The sequence below is a fragment of the Sardina pilchardus genome, chromosome 15 (genome assembly GCF_963854185.1).
Source record: "Sardina pilchardus chromosome 15, fSarPil1.1, whole genome shotgun sequence".
NCBI lineage: Eukaryota > Metazoa > Chordata > Actinopteri > Clupeiformes > Clupeidae > Sardina > Sardina pilchardus.
The window spans coordinates 14,454,485-14,482,385 of record NC_085008.1 but is presented as its reverse complement, the minus strand read 5'-3'; the positions used below and the strand labels follow the sequence as shown (position 1 = coordinate 14,482,385).

At 42.1% G+C, this 27,901-nt stretch overlaps 5 protein-coding genes and 1 non-coding gene across 6 annotated transcripts; 1 reads left to right on the top strand and 5 right to left on the bottom strand.

Moving 5' to 3' along the window:
* Nucleotides 1–327: 327 nt before the first annotated feature.
* timm44 (translocase of inner mitochondrial membrane 44 homolog (yeast)) lies at nucleotides 328–6,163 on the bottom strand. The gene is made up of 13 exons (XM_062556064.1): nucleotides 6,119–6,163; nucleotides 5,448–5,555; nucleotides 5,126–5,296; nucleotides 4,925–5,005; nucleotides 4,600–4,749; nucleotides 3,880–4,016; nucleotides 3,532–3,617; nucleotides 2,298–2,390; nucleotides 2,000–2,124; nucleotides 1,794–1,844; nucleotides 1,609–1,698; nucleotides 1,295–1,405; nucleotides 328–476 (listed from the first exon to the last, which is right to left on the bottom strand). The coding sequence occupies exons 1-13, from the start codon at nucleotides 6,146–6,148 to the stop codon at nucleotides 357–359; spliced, it is 1,353 nt and encodes a 450-aa protein (XP_062412048.1). The 5' UTR covers nucleotides 6,149–6,163; the 3' UTR covers nucleotides 328–356.
* Nucleotides 6,164–6,767: 604 nt separating this feature from the next.
* Nucleotides 6,768–11,612, bottom strand: LOC134102417 (heterogeneous nuclear ribonucleoprotein M-like; the record flags this gene model as incomplete). Its single annotated transcript, XM_062556509.1, has 13 exons — nucleotides 6,768–7,159; nucleotides 7,289–7,340; nucleotides 7,451–8,037; nucleotides 8,137–8,235; nucleotides 8,321–8,389; nucleotides 8,648–8,698; nucleotides 8,797–8,937; nucleotides 9,040–9,100; nucleotides 9,399–9,448; nucleotides 9,559–9,712; nucleotides 10,844–11,122; nucleotides 11,218–11,311; nucleotides 11,572–11,612. Coding segments are annotated over 13 exons (1,842 nt in total), but the record flags the coding sequence as incomplete, so codon positions are not given.
* Nucleotides 9,206–9,335, bottom strand: LOC134058363 (small nucleolar RNA SNORA57). The gene has a single exon (XR_009935008.1). It is a non-coding gene; the product is annotated as a small nucleolar RNA SNORA57 (small nucleolar RNA).
* Nucleotides 11,572–14,957, bottom strand: LOC134101870 (heterogeneous nuclear ribonucleoprotein M-like). Its single transcript, XM_062555720.1, has 3 exons — nucleotides 14,678–14,957; nucleotides 13,776–13,951; nucleotides 11,572–12,214 (listed from the first exon to the last, which is right to left on the bottom strand). Exons 1-3 carry the CDS (start codon nucleotides 14,713–14,715, stop codon nucleotides 12,009–12,011), a joined length of 420 nt encoding a protein of 139 aa, XP_062411704.1. The 5' UTR covers nucleotides 14,716–14,957; the 3' UTR covers nucleotides 11,572–12,008.
* Nucleotides 14,958–15,358: 401 nt separating this feature from the next.
* On the top strand, nucleotides 15,359–18,459 carry LOC134101868 (ras-related protein Rab-11B-like). Its single transcript, XM_062555719.1, has 5 exons — nucleotides 15,359–15,577; nucleotides 16,489–16,684; nucleotides 16,891–17,084; nucleotides 17,416–17,496; nucleotides 17,610–18,459. The coding sequence occupies exons 1-5, from the start codon at nucleotides 15,538–15,540 to the stop codon at nucleotides 17,753–17,755; spliced, it is 657 nt and encodes a 218-aa protein (XP_062411703.1). The 5' UTR covers nucleotides 15,359–15,537; the 3' UTR covers nucleotides 17,756–18,459.
* A 288-nt stretch (nucleotides 18,460–18,747) lies between these two features.
* Nucleotides 18,748–27,477, bottom strand: marchf2 (membrane-associated ring finger (C3HC4) 2). The gene is made up of 5 exons (XM_062555718.1): nucleotides 27,254–27,477; nucleotides 25,445–25,712; nucleotides 24,979–25,189; nucleotides 23,141–23,350; nucleotides 18,748–22,614 (listed from the first exon to the last, which is right to left on the bottom strand). The coding sequence occupies exons 2-5, from the start codon at nucleotides 25,618–25,620 to the stop codon at nucleotides 22,456–22,458; spliced, it is 756 nt and encodes a 251-aa protein (XP_062411702.1). The 5' UTR covers nucleotides 25,621–25,712; nucleotides 27,254–27,477; the 3' UTR covers nucleotides 18,748–22,455.
* Between the last annotated feature and the right edge of the window lie 424 nt (nucleotides 27,478–27,901).

Genomic DNA, 27,901 nt, shown 5'->3' with positions numbered 1-27,901 from the left:
CTCGCGACGGCTCATGATGTTTGCCTCACCAGGGGATGGATTCGTTCATTTAGACAGAGGAGGGGGGGAAGGCTAGTCACCTCCATCAAGACTATTCCTTTGAGGGGGGGCTCTTTCGATCGGGGCCGGAGTCCGTGGAGAGTCTCGGGCGTGGGCCTCTGGAGGTGCGGGGTGAGGCAACGTGATGTGGTCTGCTGGCTACATGCTGACAGGGCCCACTGCGCGTGTCAGAGTATTTGTGTGTGTCTCTTGGTGAGCCTCAACACCTCCCCTTCCCTCCCCACCCTCCAACATCTCCCCCTCCTCCCTTCCCCCCACCCTGCCCCTCCAGGTGTCCTGTGGGATGGGCGCTCCTCTCAGAGGATCTGCTCGGTGCTGGAGGCGGAGATGTCCAGCAGTCTCCAGGCGGCGTTGGGGTTGAGCTCCTCCTGGTCCCGGCAGAGCGCCCACACATACATCATCCGCAGTACCTTGTCCTGTGGACCGTGGACAGGAGTCACTGCATTAGCTCACATTAGCATTTTGTGTGTGTGTGTGTGAGAGTGTGTGTGAGAGAGAGAGAGAGAGAGAGTGTGTGTGTGTGAGAAAGAGAGAGAGAGTGTGTGTGTGAGTGTGTGTATTCACAGTAAACACTGATGTGTTGTTGTGGCCCTCCACAGTTATGGAGGGCGCGCTGAATCTCTGACCACCAAGATTTCCCCCCCTTCAATAAAACGGACAACTTGCAATGGTTGTGTTGGCCGCACTGAGCAGAAAACCACATAAATCCCGCGGACCTTTCGTTTCTTTTTTGGCAGCAGTGGTAAAGATCCCTAGAGCTGCTCAGTGAACGTCAGTCCTGTTGAAAAATGCCCCCGTAACAGCATGCGGTAGCACTCGAGCTCTGAGGTCATTGGGGCAGATTTACAGCCCTGAGTAGGATTTAGCTGATGCCTGAGGTGACCAGGGCATGTTCATTCCAACAAGGGCATGTTCGTGCTGACCGTGCCCAGTAGTTAGCTGGTGAGATCAGAGTGGTAAATCACTGCTGCAGAAGCACCTCTCACACTCACTCGTCATGATGCAAGACCTCGAAGCTGTTTGCCTAATGCCTATTGGTCACATGTTGTTGATGTCACCTATGTACTCACTCAAACTTGAACATAACCTGAAACGTATGATGCTTACAAAGAGACTGGCCTCCAAGACAACCAACTATTGTGTGAGTGCTACATGTTTAGGGAAAAGGGTGAACTTTGGTCCAGACCCAAACATCACTTAGAGCAGCTTAGAACAACGTTCAAGAGGAACTTACAGGGTCTCCCTCCACCACCTCTCCCTTAGAGTTACGGATCACCATCACCAGCTGTGCCTGAAACGTGATGATCAACACCGGGCCTTGTTCCATCATCTTCCCCATGGCAAGCTGCATGAGCAAACACAAACAGATGTTAGCATTCAGAACACAAATTAGTTGTTGTTATTTACATGAATAAAAAACATCAAGTATGTGACAGGATGAGTACTTTTTAAGTTATCAAAAACATTACAAAAAAAAAACCTCATAAAACTTGGCACATGATTTTCTGATTTGATAATCAAACTCAATAGTCAAATGATCACACTCACATCGAGGTTGTCAATGTCAAGAATCTTGGAGTGAAACCGCAGCCCCATAGCCTTGGCCTGCTGTATGGGATGTGCGAGCTGACTGTAGGTCTACAAAAAAACAAAAGGCAGTCGCATCACATGGTGAACCAATCAGACATGATGTTGCCATCTTTTTCTAAGTAGCCCTTTAAAAATGTACTTACAGCTTCGTAGCACCAGTCTTTGAGCACTTCCAACTCTCCTTGGATCATAGACTATGGAACAGAGGCACAAAGTAAAGAAACCGACTAGTGGTTCACAGCAGAGCATGGCAAAATCCTGTTCAGCTAATATGAAGACATATACTGTAGAATGCGAAGACGCATGTCAAACCCTCTGGGAAAGGAGGTAAGGATCGGTCCAGACTAACCTCTAAAACGTTGGGGATGATGTCCTTCTCACACTGTTTGAGGAAGGTGTCCTTGTCGAAGGAGGGGTCCACCTTTAGAATTTCTGTCAGCACTTCAGACATCTCAGTCTTGGAAAAGAGCCCACCTGCCAGACAACATCATACATGAACCTTTTTTCACAAATATGCAATCAGGCTTATGAATCAGTAGTATTTTGTATGAAAAATACAAGCATACAGTACACGCAATAACAAAAAGGGTTCTAATGTGACTACCAGGTCCTAAAGCAATTGAAAGCAGTATGGAGAATGGATTTACCTATCAGGTCGGTCATTTTATCAGTGACAGCACGCGAGGCCCTTATGAGGGCATTGTCGCTTTCATCATACTTCATCTTCATCTCGAAGAATCCTAAGGAGGACAGAGAAAAGAGTCAATACACCCACCTTCAAATTACATCCAACCGATGGCTGCCTGCCTCCAAACTAAATGACTCCGACGGGACGGCACCAGCCTCTCCTCAGAGACTGACTATTCTCTCAGTCTCAGCAGCTTAGCATCTCCAAGACAACCCAGTAACGGAGGGGCTCCTTCGCTCCTTCTTACGAATCAACACGTGAACCAAATGCAAGTGGAATAACGAAAACTAAGCGCATGGGTGCCTTTAGGGGCTGAAGTCTTCATGTCAAAACTGAAGCCATGATGGATTGCCTGTCATTTCTGGACAGCGCACTTAGCCAACTGGCCCAGTGCGCTCACACAGCTCTGGTCTTCACAGCTGACCAAACTAGAGGAGCACGGAGCACCACTCCCAGATGGTCTACTGGATCTCTGGTGTACTCATTACCAGGTCCTCGTTAGTGAAACCTCATTAGCCACAAGGTTAATGAAGATTCCAAGAAACGGTAAAAACGTTTACCAGAACATTCAGCAGCCATTAGGGCCCATTCAAGTAGTACCAGCAATGATCAACTTCACATATAACATATTCTACATAAAATTCAAATTACTCTCTCTTTCTCACATACAATTAATCTGGATATGTTGAGCTTATCAGCTTTAAATATTATTGATATTTAATATCTTCAAGCAAGAAAACTGACACACAGCAAACACAGCAAATAATACTGTCAACACTTTTTCCTAAGAGGAATTGTACTAACTCACAGCACCATCTACTGGTCAAACGCAACCCACACTACTGACAGGGATTTGTTACAAATATGTGATGTGGCACATGGTGCAATCAAAAATCCTTTATTTTTGCTCCGTTTCAACCCTTCCTGGTGAAATTTGGCCAACTTTCAATCCAGTCATCCTAGCAACATTCTTGACACTGTCCCCTGGCAAAATCCAGAATGCCATCCTCCCAAAATCTTGGATGTTGCTAGGATGGTATCAAATGCATAAGTTGGTACAAAAGCACTATGTGATGAAATATCAGTCTTCAGGCGTTAAATCTTTTGACATTACCCATATCAAACCACTAATAATAACAGTTAGAATTCAATTACGCTTGGTATTAGACCAATTTCAGAATAAAAATGCTTACTGTTGAACACAGCATTGTTGTCCTTGAACTCTTTCCACTGCTGGTACCATTTGGAGTCCTTGTGCAGGACGACTCCCATAGCTTCCCTGCAGAAACATGTCCACAGAAATATTAAACCTTTTGGTAGCCATTTAACTAACTGGAGTCTGTTTTCATTTGGTCTGTGGTAACCAAAAGGTTAAGCATGTGCTGCTTATCTCCTGCATGTTTTGTTGTGGTAAACACACATTTCCAACATATTACTCAACTAAACACTACATGAACAGTAACACCCTAAAGAGAAACAAATCATGATGTCAACTTTAATAGCATATAGAAAAACAGACGGTTTGTCAGCAGCTGACATACTCATTAGCCTCAAAGACTTTGGATTCGTTGCCAGCGGCCTTGGATGAGAAATCACTTCGCTTCCGTAATCTGGCTGGAGGTCTGTAGGGTCCACTCTGTCCAAGGTCACCTATTTCTTTCTTGACAGATTCCATCCCCTATGCAGATAAAGAAGTGAATAGTTGAATCACTTTTCTTAAAATTTGATAATGGTGTAAGTCTTTTCTTTCACAAGATACTCACACACTCCACCACAAACCTTTTCAAGGTGAACAGAGAATGATGTAGAACATTATGTTTTGTGTGTCTGTTGACTCAACCTTTGACTGTGAGTCTGTTTAGAAAAGTTTCCAGTTTAAATATTTAGCGACAGCTCTTCTTCCAAGGCTAAACAAGCGCTTCTCATGTTTATAAGCATCCATCTTCATCAAGTTCAAAAGTGCACCTCAAAACATATCTAAAACCCTTTTAAACTAAGACAACAAAAGAAAATTGGACAACGTTTTGTATTTCCTTTCTCAGCTACACTGTTTAGCATAACATTAGCTAGCTTTATGGGTTGCTAAGATACAAGAGCATCCTGTCATATGACATTTTTCATGGAGGAGACATCCTTTAAATACACCATATAAATCGTAGATAGTTTGTGTAACCTGTGTCTTTAAGTTATCAGTTTGAATTGTTTTGTTATAGTGTGTAGTGCAGTGTTGTGCTAGGCCAACCATCACGACAGTGTGATACCTGTGATATAGCTTTAAAAGCACCAGTCTTGCCCAGTTTTTCTCCACTCTTGGTCACGGTCTCTGCAGAGGTTTTGGCGGTCTTGGCTGCCTCCTCCACCCCTTCTCTGATCTTCTTGCCCAGATCTGTACGAGTCACCTCTTCCAATCCCTAAAGTCATAAAAACAAACTGAACATGTTGCCCAAGAACTTTACATGAGCTGTTGTCCATACTGAATTCATTGCAAGGTCTGCAGCATTTGATTGCTGTGTTGTAGCAAAAAATAACACTAAGACTGTAATGAAACTAAAGCACACACAAGGGCACTGATGACTGCAGTTTTACCTCCTTGACAGTTTCTGACAGGGATCCAAGTGTCTTCTTTAGCACTTCAGATGTTTTAACTGTTTCAGACTCAATGGTTTTCTAAAATCAGATAAACAATGAGTGAAAAGGCATTATTTCTTTATACAAAGATTAAAAGATAGGACCATGGCCATTGACGTATGGTTAGGTGTTGAAAGAGAGGTTATCTTAATTGCTCACAAATTTTCGTCTGGCTTGTTTAAGAGCATCCGATTCCTCCAATTTTTGGGCTTCTTCACGAAATTTCTTAATGCTTTCTTTCATCTCTTTGTTTTTACCGAGCTCCTGCTTCAGATTATCCAAAAACTCCCCCAAGAATCCTTTGCGACCACCACCAGATGCATATCGCACCTACAAAAGTTGAGCATCATGAACAAAAACACATTACTGTTCTTTGTGTCCTCATTATAATCAAGGTTTCAAGTCAATTGCACATTACAGACTAGAACATTTATTCAGACAGTGATCTCAGACGTTCACCTTTTGAACAAATGTTTCTTACCTGTGACGAACTTGTGACAGACCCACATACTCTGTACACATGGGCTCTGTTATGTAGGGTCGTGTAGGATCGACTGGTCAAAAGCAGACAGCTTCTTCTGACACATAGCTGGCATGACAAAAGTATATTTCAAAGTGTTGACATTTTTGCATGGTACAGTACAAATATCAGCTAAATCCATAAATGCAGTCAGGGTCACACGATTATTCATTTCCAAGTCGATTCGTCAAATGTCGTTATTATATGTCAATATGGCCTACTTTAAAAGTTTGCAACAATAATGACATTAACATTGAAGCTAAGTTAACTCCTACAGAAGTAATCTCTTTGTCGCAATTACTAGTTAAAATCTATGCACGCGGTAGATTCGCCCGTTGTCTTCACGATATACAACTGATTTTACAGCCAAGTTACCTACAGAAAATAGCTAATTAGCTACTTTTGTTAGCGATAGTAAACTGTTCCATGTAACATTATTGCAGGCCCACGAGAGCACACCGGTATGAGCATCCGATATACCTAGTTCAGCCTCGAAACATCGCAAAACAAGACCAACAATTGCTCTATATGATTAGGCTCAACAATTAAATGTATTCAAGAACACAAGTTCCATATTATTTTCCAAATATTACAACATTAGGGACATAACTGTGTAATGTAGGTAGTCTCACCTGATAACACTGACACAAGGAGGCCGCCATCTTGATCACATAGCCGTGACCTCTTTGGCAGCTGACCTTCTGACGCAGTTCAGGAGGAGGAGCCATTATTTTGCATACTGGGAATGAATTATGTAGGGAAGTTTGTATGTAATGTTAAGTTTTAACTGATGTATTTGAACTCAGACTAAATTATGTAGTTTTACTAGACGCTGAGCAAGAATATTTAACTTGTTGACGGAAAATCTGCTCTCCCGTTTTCCCGTCCACGTACATGGCTTCAAGCACAAAGTTCGGACAGGAATGATAAATGCACATGTCTAGTCACTGTACCAGAAGAGTACCAATATTTAAATTGTAAGGCAAGTTTTGACTAATCTGGTCTTGTGAAGTCAAAGATCACTAGAATAAAATTAAAGGCGAATTCATTTAAATTACTCAATTTAGAAAGGCAACACAGAGAACAGTAGTATGATGAGCTTAGTGGCATTTATTTAAATTAAGTTGGATTTGCCATAGTCAATCCTGTCTAAATAATGTAATGCCACAGTGAGAAACTAGAAATGTTTCTGGCAGTATTATAAAGTGTGTATAGAGAAGTGTAAAGGTAAATGATCATATGACAAACAGTGAGGCAAATGAGACACATTGCAGACAAGACTGAAAAACTTGAAGGTTTTGATGTTTATTAACAAACCTTACACAAAAAGGCAAGAAACAACCATCATAAAAAGGGGGAAAAAATTAAAATTTGGTCACTAAAACTGATTCAGGCAAAAACTAAAAGGTGCAAACATAATGCACCATCACAAATATCTAATAAACAAAAAACAACTGGAAGGTCTGTAGTGGGCAGGAGGGATCGGGCGAATTGGATGAATCTGTTGGTTTATGCGTTTCTGTCGATCCTGACGTCGATTTCTCTCCCATTCAGCCTGTAACCGTTCATGGTGCGACATGCCCTCTCGGCGGTCTCAGGGTTGTCAAAGCGAACTACGCCACACCCTTTGGATTTCCCGTTCTCCATCTTGATATCAGCATACTGCACAATACCTGTGGGTTTAAAAATGTATATATTCAAATTCTAAAAATCACAAAGCTCAGAATGTGCCAAATTGGTTGAGTATTGAGTATGTGCTCTTGGGGTTTTAGTTGAGTTCAAAAATGAGTATGTGCCCTTACCACAAGAATTGAAGGTGTCTTTCAGCATCTTCCAGGTGAAGTCAAATGGCAGCTGCAAAGGCACAACAAAGAATTTGCGTCATTCAAAGATAATCCATACACATTTACTGCGGAGAAAAATCACACCTGGAACATTTTTAGCAAAAGATAGAAGTCACGTACATTTCTGACAAAGATCTGGCAGCCCTTCCTGGCATTGACTCCTGCTCCAGGACCACCAGCGCCGGCTCCGCCGAAGGGGTTGTTGAAATTGCCGCGGTCCATTTCGGCCGGTCGGTCAAACTGGCCTCCCACTCCGGCTGACCCCATGCGGTCCATGTTGGAGCCCATGCGGTCCAGCCCAGTGGCTGGGAAGCGGTCAATACCAGCAGAACCCATGCGGTCGAAGTTGGTGCCCATGCGGTCTAAGCCAGTGTTCATCCTATCCATACCACCCATGGGGGAGTTGAAGTCCATCCCTGCACTCATGCGCTCTAAACTGGACGGGCCTAGGCGGTCAAAGCCAGCAGGGCCCAGTCGGTCCACACTGGAGCTCATACGGTCCAGGCCAGTACCCAGCCTGTCCATACTTGGCCCCAGCCGGTCCAGACCAGAACCCATTCGGTCAAAGCCAGAACCCAGCCTGTCCAGATCAGAGACACGGTCCATACGATCCATTCCCATGCGGTCCATCCCAGAGCCCATGCGGTCCATTCCGGAACCCATTCTGTCCATCCCAGAGCCCATGCGATCCATGCCCATGGTGTTGCCTATAAGATTGAGGGAAATTGTGGCAAAGCAATGTTAGCAAGGTGTGCTCATATACAAAACATTTAGAATACATCCTAGCATTATGAGCATGTACTTACCCATTCCTCTGTCAAAAGAGTCTCCAAAGTTATTGCGAGACATGGCCATGTCATTGCGACCAAACTCCCGGTCAAAGGCGCCACCAATACGATCCATGTCTGCAGGAAAGGCATAGTCAGTAAACCAAATTGGAGACAGACAGCACAGCACATACAAGAAACACAAAAAACAAGATTGACTTACCATTCATTCTTCCCATTCCAGAGGGCCCGAAACGATCCATGTTGTTCATCCCACCAAAGTTGTCCATACCTAGTGATAGATTCATACTGGAATCTAAGTTGATGAGGCAAGCAGAGCTTAAACCAACTTATTCAACTTTTAACTACATTTATTTATTTTTTTCAAATTCAAACACAAGTTCAAATAGTATGAAAACTATTTGAATTTTAGAGCACAAACATAAAGCGATCATAATATCTCTCCTCTAATTTGTAGAATACTTGAGCAGAATTGTCCATAATCGTATAAAGGTTAGCATCAACTCCTGGAATTTAATACTGCACGTACCTCCTCCTCCTCCCATACGACCCATGCCTCCAAAGCCCATTCCATCCATTCCTGAGAAGATAAATTAATATTGAATATTAAATACTTAAAACACTAGGCAAATACAAGGAGCAAGTGAATCTGCTAGACTCGGAATCTCGCTGATTTACCTCCAGGGCCCATGTTGCCCATACCGCCACCACCACCGCCGCCGCCGCCACCACCTCCACCGCCACCACCGCGGTTGAGCTGAGTGGCATCAATGGGCTGCCCACCTGGTCCAAGTCCAAGTCCAATTCCACTCAAGCCACCTGAAATCAAAGTGTGTTGTCAAAATGAGACTTAAAGCTACTACTTATGAAATTCAAAGAAAAGACAAAAAGAAAGAAAAAAACCTGGGCTGAATCACTTACGTGGGAGGGCAGGTGGCCTGTCTGGTGGTGCAAAGTCTCCTTTCGGCAGAGATTTCTCATCCTGAAAAATCAATTAGAAACATAGATGTTAAGTGTTTGTACAAGAAACAAATGAACTAACATTTAAAATCAGTGTTCTGAAATACACACACAGCCTTACATAATAATGTGTACCAATGATTGAGTATATAATCAGAAGACAATGAACACATGGCACCATACACATAGCAGTGGCATTTCTCTGCTACAATACATTACACACACTGAAGTCAAAACGCATGTGCCAAAAAATGGAGGGGAAACACTAACATTTTTAAATGTAAACATTTGCTTTAAAAACACAGTATACACACACTCACCAGTTTGACATGCATAACACGGTTGAAGAGGAGTTGTCCATTGAACATAGCTTTGCATTTATTAAGGAAACCACCAAAACAAACATAACACAAAACATTCACCCAAGTAACAGCTCCACCCTGCTTCAGGAACAAGAGTGTATATATTATTTAAGGATACAGACTGCTTGGACGGCTTCAATTGGCATGTCAAAGGTGACCGTTCCCATTCCCCGGCTCTTCCCGTCCTTGTCTTCAAGGATATCCGCACGGACAACAACACCTGCCATGCCGAACACCTCCTTCAGTTTTTTCCAGCCCACCTTATAATCCAGCTGAGGAAGAAAGGTGACATCAGCATATGAAAACGTAACTACTTTATTAAAGGAATATTTCGGTATTTTACACTTTAAGCCCGTTATCTGTTTTGCCTAGCATGCAAACGATTGTTTGACACCAACATTTCGACGATTGAGCCTGTGTCTGCAATTTGGCAGCTTTAGAATCTTCTCTGCATGGCTTTAACATTGCTCCCTATGTGCATAAACTACTCTGTCCTTAAAACACCCCTAAACGTTCGTTTTAAAAAATGTGCAACTCACCGAATGGTTACTGGTCTTCAACGATATTCTGTAGCAAGTTTCGCAGCGAAATTCAACTTCTGTTGTGTTATATTAGGCATTTTGTAAATCCTGGAACTACTTTTTCAGATCACCCTACAACCGTGTATAAACTTCCGCTCTGTATTTGAATCTGAAGATTACACACTCCAGACCACTAGACGGTGGCGGAGTAATATCAACGAGCAATGAGTCTTACTATAGAAACCAATGGGATTTACAAAATGCCTAATATAACACAACAGAAGTTGAATTTCGCTGCGAAACTTGCTACAGAATATCGTTGAAGACCAGTAACCATTCGGTGAGTTGCACATGTTTTAAAACGAACGTTTAGGGGTGTTTTAAGGACAGAATAGTTTATGCACATAGGGAGCAATGTTAAAGCCATGCAGAGAAGATTCTAAAGCTGCCAAACTGCAGACACAGGCTCAATCGTCAAAATGTTGGTGTCAAACAATCGTTTGCATGTTAGGCAAAACAGAAAACGGGCTTAAAGTGTAAAATACCGAAATATTCCTTTAAGAGCTAGGGAGTGTCCATTCAGAAATTCAAAGACGTTGTAGAATTTTGCTATCAAACATCAATGTTAAATGTGGATCAGTTATGGCAAGGATGGGCTTTACTATTAAGACTTGCAACCTGTATTCAACAAGCATGACCACATTTTGCTACAACTCATTACTGACAGCCGACTACGTTTATGCATTTAGCTGACACTTTTATCAAAAGCGGCTTACAGATACTAATTGCAAGGGGCAAATCTCCCTGGAACTTGACACTGTATGGAAATCTGAAACTTGTATGCTATAGTTAAAAATATTATTCAAAGTGCCTTCATCTTACGTTTGCCACAAACACGGTGCTTCCAATTTTGCCAGACTGGAGTCCATGGATGATCTCATTGGGAATGTTGGGGTTGTTCAGCAGACTTGGGGGAATGTTGACCATAGGTGGGGCCCCTGGACCAGGTCCCATCCCCATGCCCATACCGCCTCCCATGTTGCCGCCCATATTGCCACCCATGTTACCACCCATGTTGCCGCCCATGCCACCAGGGGGACCACCTCCACCGCCTCCCTGAGACCTGTGGGCCTCCCGCTGGGCAATCAGGCCATCTGGGTCCTAGGAGGGTAAAGGAAAATGGTGTTAATCTGGGCCATGTCAAAAAGGACAAGCTCCTTAAATGAGTAGTAAGGTTTGCCATTAGTTTAACTCACTTCCTTGACTTTAAGAGGACGCCCATTGAGATTGTGCTTGTTCACCTTCTCCACAGCTTTCTTCATGAGTTCTTCGGTCCTGAACTCAACGATCCTACGAGGGTAAAAACCACAGTCTGTTAACAAACCACATGAAACAAATAAAAACACAAATGTTCCAATGTCATAAGTATTTCAATCTGAGGCAACTAATTTTGCAAGCATTTCATTTTGTTGCAGGAGTGTGCTAGTATGAAATGAATGTGTGTGAGTGTCTGTGAGCATGCCTGAAACTGATTACAAGCAATATTGTTTCTTCTGTGTATGTTAGTACTCAGAAAAATGACAAACAAAGTCAATCTTGAATCTACTTACGCACAACCCTTTAGTTGATTGATGCAATCGCATTGGGATAATCAGTCATGTAAAAAAGCACATAGTTAGACAAGGAACACAGATGACATTGAAAAAAACAAGTGAAAGCTTTGAGCACCCAATTCAAAACAGTTACTTGTAATACTTGACAGCTGTGTTAAAGGATAAAACTTACACCAATGCACATATTCACCCAGAGGGTTCCTTCTTCTACCTCACAATGACCTCACTTTTCATCAGGCAGAGTTCCACACCACAGAATTACTCCATTAGAGGGAGGTTGTAGGCATGCTTAGGTGCAACAATTCTATGTCCATCTTTCAACCTTGCCTAAGGCTAGATCCCATTAGTCCCACATGAACAAAATCCGACAAACAGAGAAAGGCAGAGCCAAAATCCTGCTCAGTCTCAGTAGCAACCCAACCCTGTGGCTCACTTCAGAACCACGGTCTCTGCTGCACCTGCTTTTTCGCCGAATGTGCCTGCAGAAAGACACTTCTCAAGACTGGGCAGGCCTTCATACATACTCCCCCTTTCAGAAAGAAAAGTAAACTCAAGCGGACAAACAGAGGTTCGTCTCTTGCACTTACCCTTGATTTGCCTTCTGCGTCCATTAAGTGCTCCACGTACGTAACCTCACCCACTACAAATCAGATTCCAGACGACACACACCAAGGGAGAGAAGCCAAGAGAACAATGGGGGTTTAGAGCAGACACACAACCGGGCAGTGACAGAGCTCGGCCTGCGTATCCAGAGCTTCCACCCCCAGAACCTCAGCGGCACAATGCTGGTACAGGTCTACAAAAAGCAAGCTTACAAATCAAATCAATGTCTTCTTATGCTGTCCTTGCCGAATCCTCCACACCATGAGCAACTTGAGTGAAAAAGTCACCATAAATCACAAATCAAGTCTTCCAATTGAAAGAGATCTTCACCATGGCCGTTTGGGTTAGGATGATTACCTACATCACTACAATCGAGTCTTGCCCGGATCCACAACCGTCTATCCAAGACCTGAAGCATTGACACCCATAAGTTAATGATAAAATTGAAATTACAACCATGTCGACAACTGATGAAGCCATGAAGCCTGATCTAAATTACCCCTTTAGGAATCATAACCCATGGATTAAGGAATTGCACAAACGGAGACCCCTCCAAAGAGGTTATGCAGGACCTTTAGGCTGCAAGGTTTTGGAGGCTTACAGACAGGCATACAAAACTGCAAACCACATTTCTTGGTTTGATTTTTTAATATAGGTAAATAACAACCAAAACTAAATGCATGAAATACAACCAAGCAATGATTAAACATTATCCATCCCTCGACTGAACAAGGACAAGCTTAAGAAGCTGCTTTACTTTGTAGACCTGTACCCCAAGACTTCTCAAAAACACATCCATACAATGTACAACATGAAGATCTGCTGACAACATTTCGCTGTGGCAAACCTAAAAAAGAAAATGCAATTTAATGCTACATTCAGTCTTTTCCAAATGACACTATGATGCAAGTGTGAAATCAGCCAAGACGTGAAAGATTATCCATATGGAGGCTACTGATGATAGCCACGTTTAACTAGCCTTTCCAAAAAGTTTTGCCATTGCGTTGGTTAAGTATACTACACTCAGGCTTACCACTGAGTACTACTGTGGCAAACAGTGCTCTGACATACTCCAAGATCATATGTAATCAGAGGCTAATGATGGAATTTCAAGCTGGTACCTAACCATACAAAACATTTCTCCATTAAGGTCACTTGGTCACAGAATATTTCATTCAGAGCATACAGGTGCCTCATGTGGTAATTTTGCCCTTGATGTTTCCAACTACCATCGTTAAAGTGTTGGTGATGGTGAGGGCTAAGGCACGATTGAATGCAATATTCTATGCAAAGATCAGACACACTGTGTCTATATTGGATGCTTCACCATTTAGCTGACCGCCAAATAACAAAGATTTCGGCGTCCCAAAGGAATAATGGATGCTTAGCGACAAACACAACTTTCCCCGCGAAATAAACAAGTTCGCCACGGACTGGAACGAAATTGCTACACTATCAGCAGCAGTCAGCAACCAGTACGCATAACGACTACAAATAGATTAGTCCGAGTGCTGTGTCCATTACAGGAGATCAACGCGGTCACGCTTGGTCCGACGTCCATTCCAGAGATTACCATCTGACGATTGCAAGACACCTACCTTTCTCCTTCATGAGGTCTTTCAGAGATTGCCATTTCACGTCGTATGGAATATTGCTGACAAAGACTCTGTATCTCTTGGAGGGGTTTCCATAGGGCTCGAAGCGGCCGCCACCTCCACCGCGCTTCTGGGGCCTCTCTTTCCTGGATTCGTGGTTGGCCTTGCCATTCACCTCACTAGTAAAACAACAATAATCATTAAAAAAGCATGATTCAGTTATTACGCTCTTCAAACGCTACGAACTCACAATGTTCTGAAGAAAACATGCCTTAACGTTAGCAAACCAGATAACCCGTCCGCGTGGTTCCCCCACACAATAGCACTTGGACGAATTAGCTGCTAGCCAGCCGACATTAGCCGACTAGCTTATTTATAAACAAGCTAATGGCATCGTTCATGTTTATAAGGATGCTGCAAGCTTGTGAGCTTCATTAAACCGTACATTTATTCAAAATGTGAAACACTGCATTTTAGCAGCGATTTTACAGCGCGATTGTTTTTTGCGGGTGTTACCAGTTCCCCATGAACTTGCCGTAATGGTATTAACAGAATAAAGACATGGTTAACGTTTGTGTTGCGCTATGTTAACAATATGATGCTAATGTATTTGTTAACCTTGTTCCTATGTTTCCAGTCTTGTTGTGGGTTGATTTACTAACTACGACATGCAAGTTGCTAGCCGTTTAGCTAGCGTCCTTGCTAATATTAGCTAGTGATCAGGCCATTGTTATGTCGGCCATCAGCAGCGCATGCCATGTCGACAAAAACATCACAATTTAGGATTAACTGTATGTATCTAACCCAATTTTCAGGCTCATGCATCCTACATGATCACATAACCATTTCTTTTGTACACTACAGTCGTGCAAAGTCATCACAATATGCGTCCAACGTCGACTCACCCCTGGCCTGGTTTCTCAGGTGCGGCCTCAGTCGACATTTTGGCTTGCTATTCAAACGTAGAAAGCCAATAAATTTCCCGCAGAGGTTTGCTGAATGAAGAACTCTTCTAAGAATGGCCGTGTGTTCAAAAGTAAGTTTGTAGGCTCCGTCACGTTCCTTGAATAACAACTCACAAAATTACACGGTTCAAAACGTCCCAGTGCTAAATGTCTGACTGGTTGAAATGGCGGATAAAAAGAGCGCAACGAGACGTTTTATCAGTAAACTTGCATGCTGGGAAATCTCTTTGACGCAGAAGCCGTTTCTATCGCGACCACTCTCGTGACCTCATCTTGCTTGAAAATCATGTCCCCAAACATCCGCCTTGACTAGTCTGCGTTCGTAGTTCTTAGTGGAATATTTAACATTAACCACTGTAAAATATTATTTGTACATTATTTAATACTTTATGCGCTAACTCGTTGAAATATTAACATTGGTCTGCAAAATTATCAAAAAGTTAATTGTATGAATCTGACTGGTGTAATTTCACACTAGCCTGTTTATTCCTCCTCTCATAACAGAATGAAAAGAGCCAACAGTGAAACTAACATGTAGGATAAGCTTCTAATCGATACAGTGGGTGGGTGGACTCCTCCCCTTCTGCAGAGTCAGGAAGATCCCCTTCCTGCGGTCGGTTTTATGTGTGTGTGACAGCCAGCGCATTGTCTCAGTAGGGATACAGCCACCTAACGTTATATAAAAAGATTTCTGATCAGAAGATATACAGTAGTTGCAGAACATCGGTAACTCACGCAAATACAAAATTGCTGCCAATATCTGGAACTGACATTGGGGATATTGGATTTATTATCCAATCATGGGAAACAGAGATGATGAATACGATTTCTTGTTCAAAGGTAAACCACCCCTTCAATTTCCTACGTGATTTGCACCGGTTTCCATTTAGCCTACAGCCATGTAATGTGTCACTTGAAATTAGTTCATTGTGAATTTCAGACAGCAGTTTTCTTTCACGTTATGTTTCTCTCATATTTCATGCTAGCTCTTGACAACAGTGGCCTTTTGGCAACGAATCCTCTCCCTATTTGACGCATTGTGTTTGACAGAGGAAACCAAATGTAGGCTATTAGCCTACGGAATTTACGAAAGAGGATAAAAAATAAATATGTTGCTTTTAATTAGGCCTATTAGACTCCGAAAGCATACTGTCCAGCCCAAAGCAGCGCAGGGCCTTTATTGACAGTCTCGTTTAGTCTCCGAAAATTTCACTTAATTCTGAGAGGCATTTATAATATTAATCACCTTTCTAAATAACAACCAAATTCAATGCTGTATGTCAATGTGCCACATGACGTCCAAGTGGAGATAGGCCATTATGATAGCCTATTGATATCACTACTAGGCTACTTGCAAGAATTTCTCTAATGCTAGAAGCTCCAGAACCATAAAATAAGGTAATAGTTTCCTGGCAAGAGAAAACTTTGCTGATAATGCAAACACAGAAGTGGTGAGCACAGGAGGTGGAGCACCAAAAATGTCCACTCAGTGTGACAAAGGAGCAGATTCTCAACTTCCTGTGGTGTGATGCCATGGGACAAAGTTCAATTGTGTACAGTATTCCCTGATGAAACAGAGGGGCATTTGAGTCAAGTTGATTAGTTTACAGTACAGCTGTGTAAGAATGCAGAACATATGTTGAGACAGACAGTCCTGATGGCCTTGATAAAGAGGGAACTTGTGCCCATAATATTATATTAGCATTTGTATTTTGACTTATGAAAACCGTATGTTTCTACTCTTGTGGCAGTGGTGCTGATTGGGGACTCTGGTGTTGGAAAGAGTAACCTGCTGTCTCGCTTCACTCGGAATGAGTTCAACCTGGAGAGCAAAAGCACCATCGGAGTGGAGTTTGCCACACGCAGCATTCAGGTGGACAGTAAGACAATAAAGGCTCAGATCTGGGACACAGCTGGACAGGAGCGCTACAGGGCCATCACGTCAGCGTAAGTAGGAGGGTCACTGGAACACAGGAAACAGCTCAGAGGGAAATATAGAGCATGTTGCCCAATGGCACATCTGGCTGGGAAGTCATCTCAGGTCCATTCAGAAAATTATTTCTCTGTTTTACTGAAATTGCAGTTGCATAAATTTCATGAATACATAGGCAATGTTCTCATTTTCTGAATTGTGGTTGTGTTTTTTCTCTTAGGTATTATCGGGGTGCAGTTGGCGCTTTGCTGGTGTATGACATCGCCAAGCACCTGACCTATGAGAATGTGGAGCGCTGGCTGAAGGAGCTGAGGGACCATGCCGACAACAACATCGTCATCATGCTGGTGGGCAACAAGAGTGACCTGCGCCATCTGAGGGCCGTGCCCACTGACGAGGCCCGGGCCTTTGCAGGTAAACACACTGCACTCTGGTGTACTCCAGCTCAGGACCTCACGCTTTAGTTAGACCAATCTGTGAGATTGAGTCTAATTTGGAAGTGGTAGCGATGGTAGCGTAGTGGTTAGGGAGCTGGGCAAGCTAACATGCAGCAGCCTGAAAAGTTGTGGATTCGATTCCCGCCTTCCACCATAGTGACCTTAACAAGGCCCTTATCCCCAAATTGCTCCAGAGACAATGTAATCCCTTGTAATAGAACTGACATATGTACATCACTTTGGATTAAAAGTGTTGGCTAAATGTAATGTAAATGTAATTCTTCCTTCCTTTTGCAATGGCTGTCTAGAGAAAAACAACCTTTCATTCATTGAGACATCAGCCTTGGACTCAACAAATGTGGAGGAGGCTTTCAAGAACATCCTAACAGGTATGAAATGGATGGATATGACAGCAATGGAGTTCCTCTCCTATGAGATACATTAATTCTGATGGAGACCATGTCTGTGATTCCTCTAATAACTTTTCTTTTGGTCAATCTAGAAATCTACCGGATTGTATCACAGAAGCAGATTGCGGATCGGTCTGCACATGATGAGTCTCCAGGCAACAACGTAGTTGACATCAGTGTGCCCCCCACCACCGACGGGCAGAAAGGAAACAAACTACAGTGCTGTCAGAACCTGTGATGTTTCCCAATCATGCTTCTCATTGCCCAATCTCTTCCCACGAAGCTTGGTCTCCATGTTCCTCATACATGCCATATTTTCAGTTGTCTTAACCATGTTGTTATGCTGCTGCTACTCAAATTGGCTTCTTTCAACAAAACTTTGTATGGCCTGTGCTGCAACTTGCATCTAGGTGAGGTTTATAAGCAGCCTCTGCCAAACTTACTCATGTACAGGAATTTCATCTTATGTCATTAGCTTTACACATTAAAAGGAAGTAGGGCTGGTGAGAGACGGTCATAGTTCACATTAGGAGAGAAATTACTCACTTCAAGTGTTCAAGTACCCAGAGGATTTCAACAAATAGTTCAGGTTTATGCATCTAAGTATTATTGTTGCAGCTATGCCTGCACCTAGTAAGTTATTGATTGTAATTAATAACTGGTGAGCAATCCTGATCCAAACCATCTAACCAGGCCTTAGGGATGGACTTACCATAAAATCCTGTGGTGAATGCTTAGCTTAAATATTGACCACTAGATGGTGCTGTGTACATAACCATGTGCTGTTGTCCAGACCTTTGGGGATGATAGATTATGCATCTGTACAAAGTGACTCAAGTTAAGATACCAATATGATTTCATATGATAAATACAGACACACTGTATCTATTCATATGGATTTAACTTACATTGTTTTACTGTAAATAAACTGTGTATGAATTATGAATGTTTCAAATTCAGTGTACAGTTGAATGACAAAGCTTCTTGTATTCTCGTTGAACAAGCCACAACTAAAACTAGACTCAGATTATCTTTATAACATTGAAATAAATATCTTTCTATTTCTAACGTAACTAACAGTATATATGATAATGATACATGATAAAATATAGCACTCTCAATCAACAATAAAGTAATTATTCAAGGATATGATGTCTGATCTTAAGACATAAAATTACAAAACAATATAGCAAAGTGTACTACAATTACTAAAAAATAACACCGAAATCATTTCTGTTGGACAGATTTGTAGCGTCATTTTTAATTTGCTTTGCACACTTTTCTTGGCTGATTGCAAGCACCAACAAATTTTGGTGAAGACATTACAGACACACCTTCTTTTCCCACTGCACAACATAAACATTACAGCATCTCAAAACATGTTAGAGTGATAAAAATCCTGTGCTTAATGAAATAATTGAGAACATAAATTACAAATGATACAGATGAATTCCTTTAAAACCACAGTGGCAAAATTAAGATATTAAAAACAAAGACAAGTAAAAACATGTTTACAATTCATGGTGTTTCTTTTTTTTTTTCTTTAGAAAAAAAAAAGAGCATGACACTGGAATATAACTGCCTCCTTTCCATTTTACAATAAACCTGGAATTGTTTATATTTCCCCAAAGGATATTAACAAAGGAAATTATTACATCAACAATTGGTTTTAAATCCCTTTTAAACATGGATTATTAAAAATGAGACAATTGTTTTTCCATGGTATATTTCTGAAAGCGCCATATCATACTGAGACAGAAGAGATAGCTAAGGAGACAGAGGAAAACAAAACAAAAACAAAAACAAAAAACATGCATGCATCTTTGGAGAGAAGGACTTGTGGTGGTCAGCTGGATTAACACTGAAGTATGGACTCGGCCTGGACACTACCTATTGCAGAAGCGCTGTTGCACAGCACAGGCAACACAGGCCCCAGAGTGCCTTTGTCACGGCTGGCCCCACCCCTTTCCTCCTGCATGGGTGTCCTCATGATCCTTCATAAGTAATGTCGTCTACATCTAGGTTTCGCTTACGTTCTTAATATAGATAGGTATATATATGCGTGTGTGTTTTTAAGGTTACAGGTAAGAATTGCATTGTAATGTTATTAAAATTGCACACTCTTGTTACTAAATCCTACGTTACAAAGTCTCCAGAAGTTGGCCCCAAGTGTACAAAGGCAACCAACATTTCAGGTGGAAGCACACCAAGAGACAAGTTTTTTTTTGTCCTTTATGTTGTCTTTTTTTGAGAGGGCGTCACTAAAGGCCCCGGGGCCGACACTGCACATATGTTTGTTTGTTTTTTCCCATGCTCAGAGATTCTTCATGTCTTTCCTCCCTAAAGTCTAACATACTGGTGATGGTGGTTGTAATGCCAAAAAACAAACAAAACAAAACAAAAACAAAACAAAGATCTAGAATAACTATTGCACAACATTAACCATACAACGAAAGTTTAGTTTCCTACGAGAGGAACCATTTAGAGTGACCACTGACACTACGGGGGGAGAGGGAGAGAGAGAGACAGAGAGAAATACGCATACAGAAACGGGTTCTTTTCTGCGACAAGACCACTTTTCCCCAATGCTAGCAACAAGGTCTGAGCTCAACTCAACAGAGCTGACTGAGCACTGAAACCAGAAGTTCAGACAATGATTCACTCCACATAGTGTCTCCTACAATAGCAACAGCACTTATAAAGCTTTAACCCATTTCCTCTTTTGTCCATGGTGGATTCCAGGTTACATTAGCCTATACTGGCCCATCGGCCATATCCAGGTCTCATTCTGCAACAGTCATATAGGTACCCCACTCTCTGTGCCCAATGACCAAAAGCTTTCAACTGGTAAGCCAAGGCAGGATGGCCGAAATAAATGAGAACTTGCATGGAGTAGCACCACATCCTCAAGAGGGAATGGATTTATGGATGGAGAGAAGGGTTACAGAGATTCTACAAGATCGTCAACCTTTTCCACCTGTGCTGTAGATACAAAGGACACTCAATTCAGCAAAAATGTAACACAAAACACACAAATGAAATACTGACTGGGAAATTGCACTGATGCAGGCTTTGCATGAACCCAATTGAAGAAGGTGCACCATAAATACTATGGTCCAAATAGCAAGTTGGTCCTCATGACCATTCTGAACTGTGGCTTGCCGCTCTCCCGCAGCGCCAGAGTCAAAACAGGCACTTCCTTGATAAAAATCCAGTGGTAGCAACATGTTTTCTGCACAGACTTTACCAAGGGCCACCTTTAAGGTCATTGCTAGTGTTTTTGCATATCCTTCTTTAGGAGAGGTAACCTGATGTAGTTATCCAATGACAGGACACGATCATTCAATGTTGCAAGGTTTGAGGAACAGTTTAAAACAACCCGTTCTTGGTATTGAAGACTATGACAAGTCAGGACAGTCTTTTGAAAGTCTGAAAAGCTGCATATCAAAGAGGGTGAAACTGCTACACAACCATATGTATACCAACCGGACTTCTGCTGTACACTGTGCCTCCTCTGGCTAAACTAATATGAATCGGCACAAAGAGATATATTTTGGTAAAAAAACCCAACACACACAAAAGACAGTGCAAGCAGGAGAGAAAGAGTGAAGGAAATGGAAGAAAAAGAGGGAGAAATCAATAATTTCCATGTACTGTAAAGTTAACACATGATTAGAGTTTTAAAAAAATCTTATGTAAATTCCTTCCAAAGATAAAATTCATGTTTGGCAATTTCATCTTACTATTTCTGCTAACCACAGATTTAGCGACAACTTGCACAGTTGCTGCATCGACACCAAAAGATATAGGAGATCCTTTTAAGCACTCGGCTCCAAAGATCTCCAAAACCAACCAATCCAAGCAATCTGAGTGGAAACAGAGGAAAAGTAAAAATACTGAAAGCAAAGAAATTGTGCATGCATGCAAAGCTGTGTGCGTTGGTTGCAGTATCATAAGGGCAAGCCTTCTTTATAGCATTTTTATTGCACTCTTGTACGTTTGCTACCTCCATCCCCAATCACACACACAGGGGACATGCTAAGGAAAAAAGACTGGAATCTTGACAAAACCACTAACACTGCTAAGACTGCCGGGAGCATTCAAGTTCCCATATCCGCCACAGAGAAGGATGGATGAATACTGATTTCCTGTAACCACCTTACACACACAGACACAGACACACACACACACATACACAGACACACACACACACACACACACACACACACACACAGACAGACAGACAGACAGACAGACAGACAGACAGACAGACACACACACACACACACACACACACACACACACATACAGACACACACACACACACTCTTACTTACACACACTCACACAAGCCCCTCAGCAGTTGCTCTATAGCAGGGATGAACGCTTGGAGCTTTTCTTTTAGACTCAGTGGTTATGAAGCCTCAGAGTGGAACAAGAATCATTTACACATACCATATTCACTGGTAAAAGACAATAACTTAAAGAAACAACCTACAAGGGTGAGGAGAAATCTGTTCTGGAGGGTTTGGTCAGTTCCCACTGAATGTGTGCCCAGCATCTCCTCTCTACATGGCAACACACGGTCAGTTGCTATTATCTCACATTCGTTTACTTGTGAATTCCTTTTTTCGTGAGCATTTTTCTCTTTTTCTTTTTGTACAAACAGATTATGCAGGATTTCAAGCATCAAACTTGCCAATTTTTTTTTCTTTCCCTGTGAACATAAGATTGTTTTTTTTTTCTAGGAGGAGGAAAAAAAAGGGGGGAAAAAAGGATAAAAGGTGGATAATGAAGTGCTCACAAGTTTAGATTAAAAAGGATTAAATAGAAAAAAATGCATCCACAAGTGCGGCGGCTCCAGCTGTGGCCTCAGTGAGACGAGGACCCAGAGCACACTCAACACACACCCCTCTCATCCTTCCCTCAGACTGGCCCTCATACGATCGTCTCGTCTGCCGTCTTCTTCAACAGCTTGGTGGAGAGCAAGGGATGCTGGGTAGAGTGCCCTCCCTTGGCATCCGGAATGAGCAGGCGGACCTTCTGATTGGTTCGTCTCCATTCGGAGTACAGCTGACAGTGGTAACGGAATGACACCTGCAAAGGGATGAGGAGTAGGGTAGCAGGAGTTTGCTAATTAGTTTAAGTCACTCAAAACAACCTGGCTGCCAAGACAACTCAACAAGCTTGAAGTTGACACTGTGAAATTACACCAAGCTCTGGAATAGATATCCATTTGTTAAGAAGGAACTAAAGCATGACCCATGTTCTGCATGTTTTGACTCATGACTCATGTGTCAACAAGAACTAAAACAGATAAAAATGTATCCGCTCAAAGCCACCTCAGCCCCAACTACCCAGCTGCTGCGCGCTGGACCTGAGTCACCGGACACCAAAAAACCCAGAGACACACCAGTTCTAATTTTTAGACAAGTTGTTATTTTGACAAATAAATCAGTATATTGAAGCTATATTTTGACATTTTAACAACCAGGACAGATTCTGAGAAGAATAACAACAAGAAAAAAATCAGTTGGTAGACTTGGTTACTCCGGAGGGAAGTGGAGGCAACTAACACACTGCAAACTTGGGAATAATAATAATAAAAACCTCTTGGACTTACCAGAGTCCAGAGGACGTAGATGGTGAAGAGGGCTATGGTGAGTGCTATGAGGCCCACAGCCTCCAGGCGGCTGTTGAAGTGCAGGTGGTCCTGGGCACCCCGCAGACACAGCCAGCCCGAGATGGCCGCCAGCGGCGTTATGAACAGGAAGCAGACCATGTCGCAGAACAGCGTGCGCTTCTCATTCCTCGGCCCAGGGTCTCGCAGCCACTACAAAAGATGGAGATCAGAACTATAACATTTCGATGTTTTTTTTTTTTAAATGAGGCTCTTGGTTATTGAAATGTTGTCTTCCAACTTGACAAAGAAGAAAAAGAACAAGAAGAACAAAACAAACAAACAAACAAACAAACAAACAAACAATGGCTGTGGTCTAGACACCACTGACTTCCACAAAGAACAATGGTACTAAACAATGGTACTTCCCCGCAGATCGCCCACTGATTCAGCCAGTCCCTATGGGCATTTTGAAAATTCCCCAGACCCTCACATGTTCAGACGGAAATCCCACATTTCACCACATATAACCAATAATTGGAAAATGTGTAATGTTGACGATGAAAGTTAACCATATGAGCCCGGTCACTGCTAACCTGGAGCTGTAATGGTCAAGTCAGTGATGTCAACAGAAGCTGAATGTTGGTGGTAAGACATGGGACAGACACATGTTCTGGAGAAGTTTCAGTTCCATATGGAACATATCATGAAGGCACATATGGACGGAGTCAAGCTGTTCCTCAGACACAGCATGAGTGAGTATATTTAGAGACAAGGAAAGGCTTGACAGAAAAGACAGATTGCATTGTTGAAATTAACCAGACTAGCTAATCTACAAACAAAGAGTACAATTTTTGCGGGACATCATGTTACATTCAACTATTACATTGTGTTCTTGATTAGAGTTGATTGCAGTCATGTTGTGGTGTTAAACACTAAATGATAATCTTTACCAGCTGTCTCAGACAGGGATCCAAAGATAGGAACTGATTCATCTGTTTCATTTTGTGGCCGGGTCATGGAAGAACTTACACTAATGACTAATGAATCTCGCAGTTCAGTTCCTCTTACTACCAAGTGCTCATACATATACACACAACCTTAAAACAGGTAACACAACATGATCTATAAGCCAACAAACAATGGCTTTAGTTGCAATGCTGGTTTGGCTAGGGATAGCCAAACCAGCATTAGGCCTACACTAAACTTCAAACGAAAATGATTGTCTCATCCCTGTACTAAGACATCACAGGTCACAGAGTCATGTTTTATGTTACAGAATATCACTGTGACACAAGCAATACGGTGTAGCACTATAGTGTGGCCAGTAGAAGCACAAAAGATATTCTTGCAGTGCATTAAGAAAATTCCCTTTTTTGTACAATGTCAGCCACTGAACTTTGGACGGCAAAGTCACTTTCCAAATATGACCTTTGTACATAATTTTGGGATCATCCCAAGTCTATGTATTTGTACTGCTTTTAGCCAATTTTCCAAGAAACTAAAACAATTTCACATGCACTCTGTCACAGACTCAAGCACACACCATTTCAAATCCCATCCCCCATCAATGCTCTAAGATAACAGCAATGTTATAATACAGATCATGTAACAGCTCAACATCCAACACGTCAGATAAAAAACAATTACTCTGCCATGGTGCCACCCACTTTAATATTGTGATATATAATGTTGTAAGGTGAAAAATAATTGACTGTTTTGTGATGGGGCATCTATTGATTACCATCTCTACTCTTTCACAGGTCATTCACATTCAACCACAAAAAAAAATAGTAGTACAGTTGAAGCAACAAAGCCACTGGTATCTGTTAATCTGTTACCTCTGTAAGAGGCCGAGGTCGGCGCTCAATGGTAAACTCGGTGTGGCATAGCTCACAGTAGCTGGTGTTGGAGGAGGAGAGCCACTTCTCCAGGCAGCTTTTGTGCACCGTGCCCAAGGTTCCCGTACAGTCACATGGGGATAGGAGGCCCTCTCCGTTGCCCCCTTCATGGCATATCCGGCAGATGGGGCCATCGCTAAAAGAGAAGGAGCTTTGCAGAACAAGGGAATTCAACACAGGGTTGAGTCACTGTCATGTCACATTCAAAGTCATAAAAATGATCAGATGCACAGTTCCATTTCACTTATGGCTGTAGTTTAAGTTCCAACCGCACAGAAGCCAAATAGCCATAAAGAACAGAAAATGACTTGACAGGCGCACAAACTAAAGGCAAGCGAATGAGGAGGTAGCACTCGGGGGGGGGGGGGGGGGGGGGAAGAGGCAATAAAAGATGAAAAGAAAGTACCTCTGAGTGCCAAGAGCTTTGATGACTGTCGACAGCAGTCGTCCGTCTTTGGCTGTGACTTGGGTGACGTACTGCGCGCGACGGTTGTCAGACTCCTCCACTGTTTTTGACAGGGCAGCATTGCCAGTGCATTCACAGAGTGAACCGGGGAGGTGGCAACACTCCCCTGTGGTCATGTCTGGGCTGTCCAGGGGGTCGGGGCAAGGGGAGCGATGGGAAAGGAAGGGAGCCAACAGCTCCCACAGCTCAGGTCAGTTAGGCCCTATCTCTGTATAGAGAGAACATCAACAGAGAAACATTAGACATGTCAACAGTTCCATTATAATATGTTTGAAGGTAACAGTACTGAATAGTTGGGTCAGTTGTTTAGCAGAGATACTACAGCATCTCAAAAAACATAATAACATTCTAGGTATGCACATTTAGGCATTTCAAGGTAAAAACCTAAGGAGGGTAAGGAGGTAACAGTTTTGAAAAGCAATTAAACATATACTTTGCACAGTCTCTATACATTTTGAAAATAAATCTATATTTTTTTTGCACAAATGTTAGTTCATTAATGTTGACAATTCCAAAAATAAGACTGAATATAGGAACTGCAGCTGACCTGAAGTATAATCTGTTTTAAATGAATGGTCCGGTGATTATGAAGACTTGCAGCTACATGCATGACATTCAAGACTATTGAATTTATTCCACCACGAAATTGCTTTAGATGGACTACTTTCGAAACTATTCTACTAACTAACCTGCTACAAACACAACAAGCTACTGAGGAATTGACATGCTGGGACCCTGCCAACTTGACTGTTTTGCCATCCCAAGAATAAATCTTATGTTCATATAACCTTGTATCTTTCCTTCTGTTAGAACTGACATTCACTGTAGTCTTAGAACCAAGTAACCTCAACGTAGATAGCGTTTATCCACGATCTATTAAAACTTGCACACCAGAAAGGCCTTTCAATTTCATACATGGGAGCATTGGCCAATGGCCATTGTCAATTAAGACCATGGTGTAGGAATGCACAGCTGCTGCTGTTGTTATCAGTTGGCTGAAGATAGCAAATTAAGCAAAGCTGTTGTTTCACTGATGTTATTACGTTCAGTAAAGCTTGAAATCATGCTATCGTACCTACCTTCTGTTAAATGATATAGATCATTTGTTAAGCTAGATGAAATGGGACATTATTTTGGATAGCTATCGCTGTCTACGTTACCGTTAACTGGTCACTTTATATTACCGATAGCAATATGTCTGGAAGTCAAGTTCACACCCACATAAGGTGCAGAGGCCGCAGTCATTGAAAACATTGAGCTAGAAATCCACATTAATTGGCAAATTCCTATATTAGTAACACGGTCAGAAGGTTATTTTACAACATCAGCCAATAGCATTAGAATTGAGGAAACAGGCCGTGCATTTGTTGTGGCCTAACCAACCTCACAGCTAGCGTTGACTGTTAGCTGATTTAGCTGGCTAATGTTAACAAAACCGTTCGGTAACGTTATAATGGCTAAGAGATTTTAACACTTACTACTAACATGACTGTTTGAGAGACCAACCAGCCAACGTTCATATATTCATCTAAGCTATAGTCAATCCAGTTGACTGTCAACAAAATCAACATAAAACCAGCCTTAAATTAAATATCTTGCTCAGCTAACTGGCTAGCTGGTAATCGGGTCGCGTTAAAATGCCCTGCAATTTAGCTAGCGATAGCTGGCTAGCTCTCAAGCTCTATCGTTAGGCTTTTAACATGGTTGAAAACGAAAGATATTTGTTTGGACAAACCGAAGAATACTCACACAGTATCGTCTTCTCTCACCATGATTTTCATATGACTTAGACGTTAATAAAGACGTGTTTACTAAAATCACAAACTAAGGCTATTTGTTTTTCCTTAACGACTTCCTATCATCGCAAATCCGTTTCTCTCAGCTGTAGCTGCAAAAGAAGCGGAACCCCAACAATCCAACCTCCCATAGACTTTCGGACTCGGGAGTAGTCAGAAAGACCCTCTGGCCCTCGCACTGCTACGTGAGGGTGTGTGGTGTATACCCGCTAGAGGTCGTTCAAGAGAGTGATTTGGGAAATGATTACTTCATATAAGTTGCAAATTCATATTTTTAATGATGCAACCAAACCGAAACACATCATTGAAATCTGATGAGTATTCTCTATGCAACTCCTTTAACAAGCAGATATAGCCTATATATTTCAAAACGGCACCTAGCTGCACTCAGATTTAATACAACTATAACTATAAAGGGAGTTAAATACCAACCATCTCTGATCATTCTGTTGCCAGCCCCAAGTAGCGCTACAGACTTTTACGCATGAAGTTTGGTCAGATGTGGTTGTCCTTATGGAAGAAAGAATGGCGAAATGCAATGTCTTAATAGTTGAATTATGTTTCCCTCCCACTGTGAGCCGTCTTTGTAGTAGGCAGGCAC